Source organism: Squalius cephalus (assembly GCF_949319135.1).
Source record: "Squalius cephalus genome assembly, chromosome: 3".
Lineage (NCBI taxonomy): Eukaryota > Metazoa > Chordata > Actinopteri > Cypriniformes > Leuciscidae > Squalius > Squalius cephalus.
Window position 1 is genome coordinate 57,408,233 of NC_137124.1, and position 12,103 is coordinate 57,420,335.

The following is a 12,103-nucleotide window of genomic DNA, read 5'->3' on the forward strand; positions in this document are numbered from 1 at the left end:
GAGTGCATGTGGTTGCCGAAGTGCTTCAGATGAGGGTTAGATTATTAGTACACGTATTCATACTGTGGGTTGAGGATTTGAACAAACCCATTGTTGTAAGTACTAAACTTTGGTTAGTAACTTTATCATTATGAGACTTAAAACATTTTCAGACTGATCAAATCTAATCTTTTTATATGTTGTCTCTGAAAAAAAGAATAATCAATCTTCATCAAACTTCGCTTACATGAATAGGATTATACTATATACCATATTATCATGCTGAAAAATCTCCAGTCAAAAGCTTTCTTGTAATTCTAATCCGCTCTTCCGTATTTGAATGAGAAGTGTAGATCATCTGCTTTGTTCTGCTGATTTTTGCCGTTTAATGTGCAAACAGGAGAGAGATTCCACTGATTGTATGAAACCCTGCTGGGATTACATCCTTTATTGTTTCATTTACTTTCCCAGCGATCCAAGGAAACAGTTGAGGAGAAAAAAAGCTACAAAATGTTAAGAATGTCTTTCATATTATTAAACCGCAAAGACCATGAAACCTCGGACCGGCGAAAAGGAAGTCTCCTCTAGAGGAACGTGAAAACACTTTGCAGGCCTGTTGTTTTGTTGTTCTGGTCGCAGGCCAAAAAATGAATTACCCGTGTAGTTATAACAAGTTTAGTGAGATGTTCGTTCTCGTGTTACTCCGGTAGTGATAAACATTCTGGAACCTAAAAGGATGATTGAAACATTCTAACATGTTTTTTAATTTTATTTCCATAGTCATGAAAGCCTGAAAATATCAGTAAATTTTAAAGAGGGCCTATTATTCCCCTTTTCAAATTTTTTTTTGGCCTCTACTAGAACAAATTTTCATGCTAGAATGTTGATTATTTTCCCCATATTCTCCATCATTGCGGCTCCTCTTTTCCCAGTCTGTCAGTAACGCTCTGTTTAGTTCCTGTCTGTATGAAGCCCCTCCTTCTGAAAAGCACACTGTGCTCTGATTGGTCGGCTGGAGCAGTGTGTTGTGATTGGTCGAGCGCTTCGAGCGTGTTTGAGAAATGTCCCGCCCCTCACCATAACTACCAGTTTCAACACACTACTAACTAACTCAACCAGGCCCCGCCCCTTTATTCTGCATATTAATTATTTAAATGAGGAATATTGTGACGTGTTTGTTTCCAGAAGAAAACTCAAGACTATAATGGAGGCGTTTCGGGGAGCTCAGAAACACTGACACTGAAATAGAAAATAACTCCCTTTGGAGGGACTTTGGATCTTTGCAGAGCTTTTTCATGCTCAAACAGCAACAATACACACTAAAGAATGTTGAACACATAAAAAAAGCATAATAGGACCCCTTTAAAATTGAAATGAAAATTAGTAAAACCTTAAACAACCAGGAAATCTGTAATTGTTGACTCCTCATAATTATTGATTTTAAGTGTTGAATATGTTTTGCTTTTCTTATAGGAAGAGTACCGAGCAGAAGGCATTGCCTGGCATAACATTGATTACATCGACAACACCGGCTGCATAAACCTCATCAGCAAGAAGCCCACAGCACTGCTCCACCTACTGGACGAGGAGTGCAAGTACGTCTGACCTTTTACACTGCAAACAATGGAAGCATGAGATAAAAGCACTGTATCATTTATTGCTAGTCAGACCAACTTGGAACCTCTGAATGTAAATACAAAATACTCTTGAATGTTTTAGCTGTAAATCAAATAAAACAAAAATATCTGATTACGGTAGTAACCTAAAAAACAAAAGAGTAAGGTTCTCTCTGCCTAAAATAGCGGGAAACCTGACTCTCCTCATAGCTCAAATCTCTAATGTCTCGTTCGTGCTCTTCCTGTGGCTGTGTTGCTTTTTTTTTTCTGAGGTTTTGGCAGCAGCTCTCATTCTCCTCAAGACCAGAGGAACTGCACAGGTTTATGATATACTGTCTGCAGAAAGGCAGTCATGCTCCCTAGATGACCACTCTCACTCTCCGGTTCTCACTGGGGGACCTCAGCAAACATCCAAAGGGGAAAAGAGCTTAAATTATAAAAATGAAATGTAAACATCTGTGATTTCCACAGTGCATGATGTGCGATGTCAAGCAAGTAGGGGTCATGGTTGTTTCATCATCCGTACGGACAGGGTCCTGCGATTCACGGATTAACTGGAAAGTTTAACCATCATAGAGTGAAAGTTTATCATTTGCACGTGTTCAGTCCTGTCAGTTTAAAAACTCAAGCAAAGCATTCAAGTGCTCAAAAGAATAGCAAATTATGTCTCAGCAAGTGTCCTCATAAACAGTCTTAAGTGAATGTAAACAATTGAGAAGGAAAACCGATGTGTATCAGTATATTGGATCCGTGCTTTCGGTCTTAAAGTGACAGTAGCCTAATATTCCTGCTTCAGTCATTAATATTAATCAAACAACAAAAGACAAAGACAGAATCACTTTTGTAGCTTTAACAAAGATTAATTATATTTAATTAATACAGTGAAGACTATGCAGTGAGTGTTATTTTACATTTGATTATTCAATTTCTGTACCTGAAAACTGTTAGACTTGCCTGGAAAAACACTGTTTATTTCATTTGTATCTTTGTTCTATTGTGTTTATCTATCCTCGTCATTTGTTTATTATTTTCTATGTTGGTTCACTCGCCTACAAAATCATTTTAGAATGATTAACCCTTTCCAGATAGAGCTAATCAAGTCATCTGGTGAAATTGTTTTCATATTGCAATATGTATTGCAGAAAAACTCTGTTTGTTCTAATGCACTCTCTGTACGTTACAGCTTTCCACAAGCCACCAATCAGACGCTCCTGGACAAGTTCAAGCGTCAGCATGAGCGAAACGACTATATTGAGTTTCCTGCAGTCATGGAGCCGGCCTTCATCATTAAACACTATGCAGGAAAAGTCAAATATGGAGTGAAGGTCAGTGCTATATAGAGCTACACACAGGCCTCTTTCAGTTTTATGCATTGAGCACTTTAAGCCAATCTCTGACCAATTTCCGTGTTCATACAGTATGTGCCTCTCTGGACCGAACTAAGGGAGCCAATGTGCCCGGTTCCTAAACAAACAAATTGTATATAGCGCCTTTCAGAAAACTCAAGGTCGCTTTACAATAAAGTACAAATAAACATAGAAACATGACATAGAAACGATACAAATAAACTGAGATTGATAACATAATAGATAGAGGTACATATACATAAAAATCAGATCATAGAGTCAGGGGTCAGGGAAACAAGTAGCAAAAAGATATGTTTTAAGGTGGGTTTTGAAATCATGTGATGATGCAAGGTTGTGGATGTGTTGGGGAATAGATTTCCAGAGAGTCGGTACAAAAAGCTCTTCCAACAAACGATGATAGTTTGTGCCTACGGATCGTCAACAGACCGGTATCGGAAGATCTAAGTGTGCGAACTGTGGAGTAGGGATGGATGAGATCAGAAATATAGTTGAGGGCAAGACCATGGAGTGCTTTGAATTTTATAAGGAGTATCTTGTATTGAATACGAAAGCGAACGGGTAGCCAGTGAAGTCTGCGTTGAAGCCAATGAAGTAATGTGGGAAGATTTCTTTGTGTTTGTGAGGACCCTAGATGCGGAGTTCTGAATATACTGGATCTTATTTATTGATGAATTGGGTAAGCCATAGAAAAGAAAATTGCAGTAGTCAAGCCATGAAGTGATGAAAGCGTGAACTACGGTCTCAGCATCGCTGATATTCAGAAATGGACGTAAGCACGCGATATTACGAAAGTGAAAGAAGGCAGACTTAGTGAGCGAGGAGATGTGTGGAAGGAAGGAAAGAGAGGAATCAAAGATTATACCAAGGTTTTTGACAGTGGTGGAAGGTTGAACCAAAACTCCAGCAACATTAACATTGTCAACACAGAAACGGGATGTAAATTGAGGGGAACCAATAAGAAGTAGATCTGTTTTATCAGTGTTGAGTTTGAGAAAATTACTGGTCATCCAAGCGTTTATATCATCAATACAAGCTGATATGGAATTTGTGGGGAAAGGAGCATTGCTTTGAGAATGGATGTATAGTTGGGCGTCTTCTGCGCAGCAATGGAAGTTAAAGCCATGATGACGGATGATGTTACCTAATGGGAGCATGTAGATGATGAAGAGAAGAGGCCCAATGACAGAGCCCTGGGGAACACCGTGTGGGACAGAGGCAGTAGTGGACTTAGCCTGGCGGATAGAGATGTAACGCTGGCGATCAGACAGATAGGAGGTGATCCAGGATAGGGCAATACTGGTGGAGCCGGAGTCAGTGGCCATAAGGAGATCATTGACAACCCTAAGAAGTGCCGTCTCAGGCCTCGTTTACACTGTCAGCGAAATGTGACCCAATTCCGATTTTTCGCTCACATGTGACACAGATCGGATGTGTTCTATGACAGTGTAAACAGGAAAAAAACTGATATTTCCAGTTTGGCTTCAGGCCTCATTCATATGTGGAAATAAATCGGATATAAATCAGATATCTGCCAATGCGACTGTCATGTTAACAGGCAGATCGGATTTTCTGAGGCATTAGGCAACGTGGTTTGATGACGAGAGCAACCCCGACGCGCATCTGCAAAGGGACGGATGGCCCGACGAAACGTGGACAAACGTTGACATAACATATCAAAGGTTGGCTTGCTCATCCTAAAATGTCGGACCCACTGCTCTTAAAGCCCGCCACAATATGCTCCCACCAGTCCTGAGATCTCTCTCGCACACAATAACTGAAGCATATGCGCAATGATGATGGCACTTTTCGTCCTCCTTCGCCTCAAAATTATGGTGATGTTTGGCAAACTTTGCATAGGCTATATCGCAGGGCTTGCATCAAGCATATTTCACGTCCATCCATCTGTGCAAGAACCCCCTTTAAGCATGCACGATGTTTCAGATAGTATGGCAAGTGTAAACACATGAATCGGATATGGGTCACAGTTGAAAGAACGTGTAAATGGATCAGAATTGGGCATCAAGACCTGCAGTGTAAACGAGGCCTCAGTGCTGTGGAGGGTGCGGAAACCGGATTGAAAACATTCATAGTGTTTGTTGGATGCCAAATGTGTTTGAAGTTGAGCACTGACCTTCAGTGACCACTTTCTCAAGCAGTTTCGAAAGAAATGGTAGATTTGAGATGTCAGAGGGGTCGAGGCCAGGACTCTTTAGGAGAGGAGTGACAGCAGCCGTTTTTAATTCCAGAGGAACAGCACCAGTACTTAGTAGTTGGGAGATGAGAAGTGGAATCGGCACATTCTTCCAACATTGAGTCATCTCTCTAGTTGATACATTAGTTGATTGTTGTTTGACCTCGACTGTATATAAAGAGGGTGTGATGCCTTTGTCACATGACTCTTTATTTATAGTATATAATGAGTAACTCTGTTTGTCGCTCGTGGCACCATAAACGTGACAGTAATGAGTAACTGTGTGTAAAGTCCCAGCATCCCACAGTCCTGGCCCTCAGGGCTGTTTATGTTAACAAATCAGCGTCTGGAAATGTGTTGCTTAAGTGCAATGAAAGATCTGGCACTTCATTTTTACTAAAGCCTTAAAACCTATCGAGAAATCATTCCAATATGATGATTTGCTGCTCAAGAAACATTTCTGATTATTATCAATGTGGAAAACGGTTTACACTACCGTTCAGGGGTCAGTAAGAATTTTTTTTTTGGGATTCATTAAATTGATCAAAAGTGACAGTAAAGACATTTATAATGTTACAAAATATTCTATTTCAAATAAATGATATAGAACTTTCTATTCATCAAAGAATCCTGAAAAAAGTAATTGTACACAATTGTTTTTAACATTGATAATAATAATGAATTATTTTTATGAATTATGAATTTTTTTTTCAAATCTACATATTAGAATGATTTCTGAAGGATCATGTGACACTGAAGACTGGAGTAATGATGCTGAAAATTCAGTTTTGATCACAGGAATAAATTGTATTTTAAAATATATTAAAATAGAAAGCAGTTTTTTTTTAATTCATAATATTTCACAATATTACAGTTTTTTTATTTTATTTTTATATCAAATAAATCCAACCTTGACAGACTTTTTTTATAAACATTAAAAATTGTACCAGTCCCAAACCTTTGAACGGCAATGTATATCGAACATTCTGACTTAATTATTAGGTACAATCCGCGTTGGCTTTTACCCAAGATGACCCTGAGGCCATAACATACAATTTGACAAGCAACAATCATAAAAGAAAGAAAAAAATGTCACGGTGTAAACCCGGCTTAAGTTTGGCAGTGTTTGATAGTCATGAGTAGCTAAACCTCTTATTTACAATATAAAGCCTTTGTTCATGCGTTACATAATGGCCTCGCCCTCTCTCTTCACTGATGTTTCACTGGCTTACATTTACATTTATTCATTTAGCAGACGCCTTTAACCAAAGCGACTTACAAACGAGGACTACAGCAATCATCGTGAAGAGGCAAAAACAACACAAGAAGTGCTCAAAATACAAAGTTCAGGCATTTCTTAGAGTAGCATAAGCCAGACAAGGGAGGATTAAAGGAAAAGGAAAAAATTATTCATTTTTATTTTATTTTATTTTTTAAGAGGTTAAGTGCTCACAGTTGTTCCAACCCTGTAAGACTTTCGTTCATCTTCAGAACACAAATTAAGATATTTTTGATGAAATCTGAGAGATGTCTCACTCCTCCATAGGCTTCTCTGTTACTGAAACTTGCCGGCCCAGAAAGTTCAAATAGTCCAAGTGACTACAGTGGCTCAACCTTAAGTTTATCAAGCGACGAGAATACTTTGTGCGCAAAAACAACAACACTTTATTCAAATATTGATTTTCTTCTGTGTTCCTCTGAGTGAGTTCACATTCACATAGTGTAACAGCGCAGCGCTTCTGGGTTGTAGGTCAGAACGGAGGCTCACTATTGGCTGACACTGGTCATGTGTGTGATGCTGGCCAATAGTAAGCCTGTGTTCTGACGTACAACCCAAGAGTTGAATAAAGTCTTTATTTTGGTGTTTTTTTGGGCACAAAAAGTATTCTCGTCGCTTGATAAACTTAAGGTTGAGCCACTGTAGTCACTTGGACTATTTTAATGATGTCTTTACTAACTTTCTGGGCTGGCAAGTTTCAATAACAGAGAAGCCTATGGAGGAGTGAGACAGCTCTCAGATTTCATCAAAAATATCTTAATTTGTGATCTGAAGATGAACGAAAGTCTTACGGGGTTGGAACAACATGAGGGAGAGTGATTACTGACAGAACCTTCATTTTTGGGTGAACTAACCCTTTAACATGGCCTGACGTCATCATACTCAGATTCTAGTCAGATACTGCGAATCTACACATCTCAATTCGGCAGCCATCTTTGTTGTAAATGAATTCAACCCAAGCGCTCTTTGGTGACGTGGATGATTACGTTACTGTTGATCATCTGTCCATCATCGTATAAAGCCTGCCCTGACAATTTGATTGGTCCGAACAGCTCTGGTTCGAGCACAGTTGCTCCACAACGGATCAAGTCCAGACCGAACTTCCCGACCTCAAATGTTGTGGGCGGGGCTAAGTTCAGCTGGCATCCAGGCTACCTTTAACACTCATGAGTAGCTAAACCTCTTATTTACAATATAAAGCCTTTGTTCATGCGTTACATAATGGCCTCGCTCTCTCTCTTCACTGATGTTTCTCTGGCTTCATGAATGATAGAGCCGATTCAGTATATAATATATATATATATATATATGGAGCTGTGGGCCTCGCTCTCTCTCTCTCTCTCCACTGATGTTTCTCTGGCTTATATCAGTTATCTGACTGTGTGTATGGCCTGCAGGACTTCAGAGAGAAGAACACGGACCACATGCGGCCCGACATCGTTGCGCTCCTCAAGAGCAGTAAGAACGCCTTCATCTGTGGCCTGATCGGGATCGACCCGGTGGCCACCTTCCGCTGGGCCGTTCTCAGGGCCTATTTCAGAGCCATGGTGGCCTTCAGGGACGCTGGGAAGAGACATGTGGACAAACGCAGCGGTGAGTCCAATTAAACCCTTATTCCTGGTCACATGCTTGTAGTTTGTACTGATTTTTGACTGATTCTTCAGGCAATGCATGTCACACTGCCAAATACAAGACCCCTCTTGTACTAATACATAATTTCATTGCCTAAAAATAGTGTTTTGATAATAGTGTTCTATCTGTGCAAATTGACTTTGATCAATGTAAAGTTTAAAGTTTAAAGTTTATTTCCATTTGCACGATACATTACAGTACAGGTACATTGGAATTATTGTGCGTTTCTCAGTCAGCTTTTTTTTATATATATATATATATATATATATATATATATATATATATATATATATTAAAGAAGAGCAAGGAGCAGCAAACATTTTAAAAGTGCAACAAAAAAGAAACTATGTACAAATAGACTTTCTAGTTTAAATAAGTACACATTATAAAATATAAAATAGAGTAATAATATTGCACGTAGTAGGTCTAACCATCAAAATACTTCCGTTAATGATTATTATTTCATTGAAATTATTATTGTTTTTTTAGTTTGTACTGATTTTTGACTGATTCTTCAGGCAATGCATGTCACACTGCCTAATACAAGACCCCTCTTGTGCTAATACATGTACAGTAGTCGACATTTGAAGTGGATCAAAACCTTTCATCAGTTATACATGAATTTTGAGCAATACCCGTTCTTGTCTTAGGACTTTTTTTATCCGCTTCAAATGTCGACTACTGTATTTTTTTGTAATGAAATCAGTGTTTTAGGGTTCTAATTCTGTGCAAATTGACTTTGATCAATGTAGTTTTAACCATATTATACTTCCGTTAATGCATTTTATTATAAATTATATATTGCATGATATGGCTGAAGCTGCAACTGTTCTTAATAACTCTAAAAGTTGTCAGTTAAGTTATGGTTAGCACTGTATGTAAAACAATTAGCCAAGCATTTAAACTCTTACATTTACATCACGTCATCCTTTCATAGAATATCATGCTCTCATTGTAAGATATTGTAATCTTATTGATATCTGTTTATACTGCCGTTCAAAAGAGATTTTTTATTTATTTTTTTTACAATAAATGTTTGTTTTTTTTGCACCCAATTGGTGAATTGTTTTTAATGAGTCCTTGGTGAAATTTATTCTTTAAATAAAAAAATCAGTTCAGTTTGATTAAAAAAAAATGTATTTAAAGAATAAATTTGCTTGCAATAAAAAAAAAAAGTTTTTTAAACCTTTTTTACCTTTTTTTTTATTGTATATGTGTTTATCTTATTTTATTATTTTATTTGATATTTTATTTGATTTTATTATTATTATTTTTATTTTGTGATCTGCAATGACTGGTGGATCATGAGGGTTTTGCTTTCTGGCTTAACATTTACATTTAACAGAGTTGATTGTTTTCAGGGCTCAGTCTCTTTTGTCAATCAGTCTCATTTATCTGCGTAACAGTCTTTGCTGTTGTGTAAAAGAATGTGTTAGATATCTTAACTCTGTAAGTGTACATTATTCGGGCTACTTTGTATGTATGTTTGCTAGCGAATCATGCCGTGTTAGCCCAGCTCCTCTTGCTTGAAATCTATTGCCCTGCTCTCCAGCTTTTCAGTATCTATATGCCTTTCTTCCTTAATTACGAGTTCGAGCATTAGTAGTTCGTCTATGCTTTGATGCCTCACATATGGTGAGTTTGAACTGTGAGTGCATTATGGGTTTCCTTCGCACTGCGTGTGAACACCAGAAATCATGTCCATGTAATGTGAACTTTATGCTGCTTAACTCTTGTAGACAAGCACATCTTATTTCTCCCTATTTAATCTTTTCTCTCTCCTCTCTCTTTCTTGTGTGTGTTGTTGTTTTTTGGCTTCCTAAGGGCATGATGCTGCTGCTCCAGTTGTGAAAAGTGTGGATAGCTTTAGTTTTCTGCATCACCCTGTGCATCAGAGAAGCTTAGAGATCCTGCAGAGGTGCAAAGAGGATAAAAACAGTAAGGCTGCCTTTCCTTCATCTCGTCTCCTCACTCCATGCACCCTGAGCCAAGACATGTGCCGTTAAATTTGACCCTTGCGCTTATATGAATATATAAATGCATACCTCTTCAGCTACACATACAGTCAAACCAGAAATTATGCATGTGACCCTGGATCACAAAACCAGTCACATGTCGCACTGGTATATTTGTATGGGTCAAACAATACATTGTATGGGTCAAAATTATAATTTTTTTCTTTTCTGCCAAAAATCATTAGGATATTAAGTAAAGATCATGTTCCATGAAGACATTTTGTAAATTTCCTAACGTAAATATATAAAACATTTATTTTTGTGAGTGAATGGAGCACAATCGTGAACATAAATGGACAACTTTAAACGATTACGATTTTTTTGCATATAGTGCATATTTTTCAAATAGTCATATCTCTGATAAATATTGTCCTATCCTAACAAACCATACATCAATAAAAAGCTTATTTATTCAGTATGTATACATCTCAATTAAAAAAAAAATCACCCATGTGACTGGTTTTGTGGTCCAGGGTCACATATATTTGTTTACATATATTTATTTACTAGTGGGTGCCGGACACTATAGTTCATTTATGTAAGTGAGGATAGAAAAATACAGTAAACTGTGACATATTATACCCAAATATTCTTAATACAGTGACTACCAGTAACATTATAAAAAATTAGGACCAAAAATGATCTTTTAAGACTCTTTGATATGAACATGTTTTGCTGAAGTGCTTTTTCTTTAATTGCTAATGCTCTTTTCACACACAGACTGAACAAAATGAAGCATTGCTTGGTAATTTGTTGACCTAAATTGGTATTATCTAATTGTGTAGTTAAATTTAACAGCTGACAGATATTGAACATAATTCATTTATAACATAAGAATGGACAAAACCAGTGAAATATCAACTGATTTCATAACTCTTGTAATTGTATTACCATTTTCTAAACTATAGCGAATAAACTGTGATAATGTGAGAAAGGTGTCTGGTTTGACTGTATATAATAACAGAATGATTGATTGTATTGCGAGCTGAAGCCCTCATGTCTCTGCTCATCTGTCTTGCATCTGTCTGGTTCTCCTGCATGATGTAATCTCTGACTAACACTGTCTCTGGGTTCAGTCCAGCATGCATGTCTTTCGGGCAGTCCTCCTCTGTCCCCCGGCTCAAGTGTGCTCTCGTTTCTCTCGCTCTCCGAGGACAGCGGGCTCACCATAGGTCTGCTTGATGGAGGTAGCTCGGGTTAGAGGCTATACACACTAAACACTAAAAAATAAAATATTATCATTCCTTCCTGTTACTTTCGGTAACACTTTATTTTACAGTGTCCTGTACTTACCGTAGTTATAACAGTACATTATGCATAATTACACGTAACTAACCCTCAACCAAACCCTAATCCTATCCCTATAGTAAGTACATGTTGTTAATTATTATTACTCAGTGCTTAAATATATAATTACACTGTAACAATGACACCTTAAAATAAAGTGTAACCCAGAATTTTAATGTGTCATTGTTACAGTGTAATTATATATTTAAGTACTGAGTAATATTAATGAACTACATGTACTTACTATAGGGTTAGGATTAGGGTTTGGTTGAGGGTTAGTTGCGTGTAATTATGCATAATTTACTGTTATAACTACGGTAAGTACATGTAACATATGTAACAAGGACACTGTAAAATAGTGTTACCAAAAAAAAAAACAGATTTATTATTCCTTCCTGTTAGAAACATTCCTTCGTAATTCAATCCTGTAGTTACGGCTGGGTGATATAAGTGAAAAACTACTGTATATATTCTATTTACTCATTTCAAAATGAACATGTAGCATGTCCATAGACCCTCAATATTTGATTCAAATTTAAATGCATTTGTTCACGCTTGTAGTTTGGTTCTTTTAGGGCGTTTCCGCACCTGAGAGTCCGAACCAAAGTTCATGTTTTGATACATTTTATACATTCGGTTACTTTTTGTTTAGTTTTGCATTGCAATTCTGCGAGCGCACTAAAGCACTTTACATGACGTACATGCGTCCTGTCGTCATCATCTCTGTGGGCTGCATC

At 37.5% G+C, this 12,103-nt stretch overlaps 1 protein-coding gene across 8 annotated transcripts in view; it reads left to right on the forward strand.

Moving 5' to 3' along the window:
• The window catches only part of myo9aa (myosin IXAa), a 178,714-nt gene that overhangs the window by 111,660 nt on the left and 54,951 nt on the right, over nucleotides 1–12,103 (forward strand). For 7 of the 8 annotated variants that reach the window (XM_079864909.1, XM_079864912.1, XM_079864914.1 and 4 more), the window contains 4 exons: nucleotides 1,453–1,574; nucleotides 2,779–2,920; nucleotides 7,830–8,025; nucleotides 9,889–10,002. In XM_079864909.1, coding sequence (XP_079721035.1) covers nucleotides 1,453–1,574; nucleotides 2,779–2,920; nucleotides 7,830–8,025; nucleotides 9,889–10,002 — 574 coding nt within the window. Of the gene's footprint in view, nucleotides 1–1,452; nucleotides 1,575–2,778; nucleotides 2,921–7,829; nucleotides 8,026–9,888; nucleotides 10,003–11,155; nucleotides 11,267–12,103 lie in introns of all 8 variants that reach the window. The other variant, XM_079864907.1, reaches the window with a different exon arrangement.